We start from the raw sequence: 3,619 nt of genomic DNA on the forward strand, positions 1-3,619 counted from the left end.
TGTACAGTTTATAAATTTCAGATTTCCTCAAAATGTAAAAATGCAAAACGATTGGATTAAATATACGATCGTAACTTTTGACTTGGGCGATAAAAAATCACCCTCCAATTTTCCTCCGGAAGTAAGCTCCTTGTTCGACCGTCAAAAATGAGCGAAGGCCGTTATATTTATTCTAATTATATGGTACAAAGCATAAAATTCAGGTTATATTTTGATTCAAAATCGTTTAAGGGTAGATTGCATTGTCAAGCGTTTTACATTTTATTTATTTTTTTTAAATTCAATAACATTTTAAAAATAATTACTCAAAAAACAGTTTTCCTTTTTTTAGTATTTCGGCTGTTTACATTATACTGTCGCTAACCAACGAACATGCAGGCTGTATTTAGTTTATTAGTTGCACCGTGGGTGGAGCTTATGAGTCTCTTTAAACTGTTGACTATAAATAAATATTTCTGGAAAAACCACTTTGCCGTCTCCGAGATTACCGTAAACAAACAGACTTTAATTTATTCAAAATAATTGTAATTATCAATGAAAAATATATTGAGTATTCCCTAATTGCACTAACTCGATTTCGAATAACTTTCGACTATAACAAGCTCGAGCAAGCTAATTCTACGCGATACAATTTATTTATTAACTAAAGTTAACTTTTACTCAATTTCTGCAAATTCTGTTTACTTTTAAATTTTCACTACAAGGTGCTTTTAGTTTTACGTTTTTCTAATTTTTTCTTTATAAAACAATTTTTTGTAAGTAAAAAGCGGTAAAAATTGAAACAAATTGCTGATTATTTTAAAATCCGAAAATGCAACTGACGAGAGTTCTCCTGTTTTATGTTAAAAGAAGGAAGATTCCTGGAAGATTAGATCTGGGGTGTTGTTTTATAATTTAATTTTAATTTTTAATAATTAAAAATTAATTAATTTTATATTAAATTTATTAAATTGAATTACAAAAAAAATTTATAAATAAAGTCAAGCTTCAATAATTAATTCACTAGTACGCAAATAATAATATTACAAATATATATTTTAATTTTATTATTTGTTGTTAAAATTAATTTGCAAATTATTTTCAATTATTTTTTCATTTTTTTTCAGAAAACATCAGCTGGTCAAGCCTGTCACATTGGATTTAAAGAAAAAAGCTGTCACTCAACTACTTCATGAAAAGTTGAACCTTGCATATTTAGAGAACCCATATTTAAATGAAGTTAGGATAGATAGAAGATAGAATAGATTGATATTATATATTATTTTTAACTATTCCCATTACTTAGAAAACCCACATATCTCAATGATGTTAGAATAAATTGATAATGATATATATATATATATATATATCATTTAGTGGACCCTATCTCCTATCACCTCGATAATACATAGAATGATTTTTTTTAATGTTTAATTTGATATTTATCACAGTTTGACTATGCAATAGATAGAGTGGGGCATATAAACGAGCAAACTTTGTTGCTATCTATGACATGTAACTTAGTGCATGTGTTTTTATATAATGTATTTTTTTCAAAGTTTGAGTGTTTCTATGTGCGTAAGTTTGTTTGCGTGTGTGTTCTTTAGTGGAGTCAAATTTTCAATATAGAAACATAATACCACCTTTTACATTTTTAAAAAAAGGCTAGATTGATTGTATAGTCTATTGATTGGTTATATTATAATAATATTATATATTGATTGGTTTCTAATGTTATATTGATACCTCTAAAGTTAGTTAATTAAGAGAATAATTAATTATTAAATTAATTATGATAATTAATTATTATTTTTGCAGGAAGAAGAGAAACATCTAAACGAAATAGAATACAGACAGGAATTGGCTCTGATGGAGAAAGAGCGAGATGAACAGATAAGAAAGAAAATGATCAAACCCGTCACTATTGTTGAACATTTGGGTCATTTAAATGTTACTAAAAACTGGGAATAAAATGGAATATTTTTTATCAATATGTGTTGTTTCTCTTTGAATATTTAGATTTTGTTTTTTTGTGAATAAGTTTAATTCGGTTATATAGATTTATATATAGTTATATAGAGTTATTGATTAATTTTTTTTTGATTATTTTAGAGTCTCTGGACGCTAAACGAAGATTGATTGAATGAGTTTGTGTTAAGTGTGCTTTGCAAATTTGGGAAAAAGTCCGTATGCCTAAATTTTTTTAGATATTATTGAAAACTTTTTCAATTTAGATCATTTTTCTCTGGAATTTTTTATATTATCAATTAATATTGAATTAAAAAAGTATTATAAAATTGAACTATAGTATGGACAACCCTAGAATCTTTAATTAATTGTCAGTTGTTTACGTTAATTTTGGTGTTTCCCAATAAGTTCCGAAAATATCCTGCCTAGAAAATTAGCGACTCCATCATTTCAATAATTTTTTGTATTTTCAATAAAAGTTTACGAAACTTCACGAAGTAATTACGGAAAAGTTGTTTCTATGAAGGAGAAGTTGGACATCGAGCCGATTCCTCCGGCAAACTCGAAACTTCAGGGCGTAGTCGAGTGGCCTCTGTACAATGGGGCCAGGTTCGAAGGGCACCAAAAGAGCAAGGGCAGTTCATACGATGTCGAAGTTATCCTTCATGTTAGTCGGTTTTTTCGTTTGCCTGATTAGAAGAACTAGAGAGACTGAGCTGGAATCTGAGAGAATTTTTTGTAATTTTTTTTTTGGACTATACCAGAGTCAAAATAATAAAATAAACTTTTTATTTTGGCTATTCTCCATCTATTGTTGTATTGTCTTTAGTCTCAATTGAATTGAATATCGATCGGGTTTATATTTTGATTTTTTTGATTTTTTTTGCTACTTGGTTTTGTCTATTCATTTTCAATTTTATTCAAAGTATATCTTTAGACTTAGTTTAAACTAAACATTTTTTCACTGCTATTAAGCAGTAACACAATCTCTCTCTCAATACACTTTCCCACTCTCTCTCACTCTACCTTTATAGCATGTAGACATGGAGAACTCGTACCTTTGTGGCTATCTAAAGATCATCGGCCTAACCGAGGACTACCCCATCTTGACAACATTTTTCGACGGGGAGATCATCAGTCGAAAGTATCCCTTTCTAACCAGGAAGTGGGAGGCCGATGAGGATGTTGATAGGAAACATTGGGTTGGTTAGCCATCTATCCATTCATCCATACACCCATCCATCTATCTATCTTTTTATCTAACCATTCATCCATTTACCTGTCTTTTTATCCATTGATTTATCCATTCATTCATTCATTCAATCATTCATTCATTCATCTATTAACTAATGTATCCATCCTCACATCCACCCATCTATCTAACCATCTTTTAAACAATCCATCCTATTTATAATAATAATAACACTTATTATAATTATAAGTATAATATTAATGTTAATAATGATAATCGTTATTATATTACTCAGAGCCAGTTCAGTCACTTTGCGAAGTACAGCCAGACTTTCAATTCGGACGACTTTGATTATAACCAGCTTAAGAATAGAAACCACGTCTTCATGAGATGGAAGGTGCATGTGTGTTTGTGTGTGTGTGTGTTTATGTGTGTGTGTTTTGTGTGTGTTTGTCTGTGTGTGTGTGTATGTGTGTGTGT

At 29.3% G+C, this 3,619-nt stretch overlaps 1 protein-coding gene across 1 annotated transcript in view; it reads left to right on the forward strand.

Moving 5' to 3' along the window:
- Positions 1-811: 811 nt before the first annotated feature.
- The window catches only part of HELRODRAFT_194499 (hypothetical protein), a gene marked incomplete at both ends in the record, with an annotated part of 4,250 nt that continues 1,442 nt past the window's right edge, over positions 812-3,619 (forward strand). Inside the window, 6 exons of the mRNA XM_009031801.1 lie at positions 812-879; positions 1,107-1,218; positions 1,798-1,918; positions 2,427-2,614; positions 2,982-3,149; positions 3,435-3,536. Coding sequence (XP_009030049.1) covers positions 812-879; positions 1,107-1,218; positions 1,798-1,918; positions 2,427-2,614; positions 2,982-3,149; positions 3,435-3,536 — 759 coding nt within the window. The remainder of the gene's footprint in view (positions 880-1,106; positions 1,219-1,797; positions 1,919-2,426; positions 2,615-2,981; positions 3,150-3,434; positions 3,537-3,619) is intronic.

This window comes from Helobdella robusta (genome assembly GCF_000326865.2).
Source record: "Helobdella robusta unplaced genomic scaffold HELROscaffold_79, whole genome shotgun sequence".
NCBI classification, from domain to species: Eukaryota; Metazoa; Annelida; class Clitellata; order Rhynchobdellida; family Glossiphoniidae; genus Helobdella; species Helobdella robusta.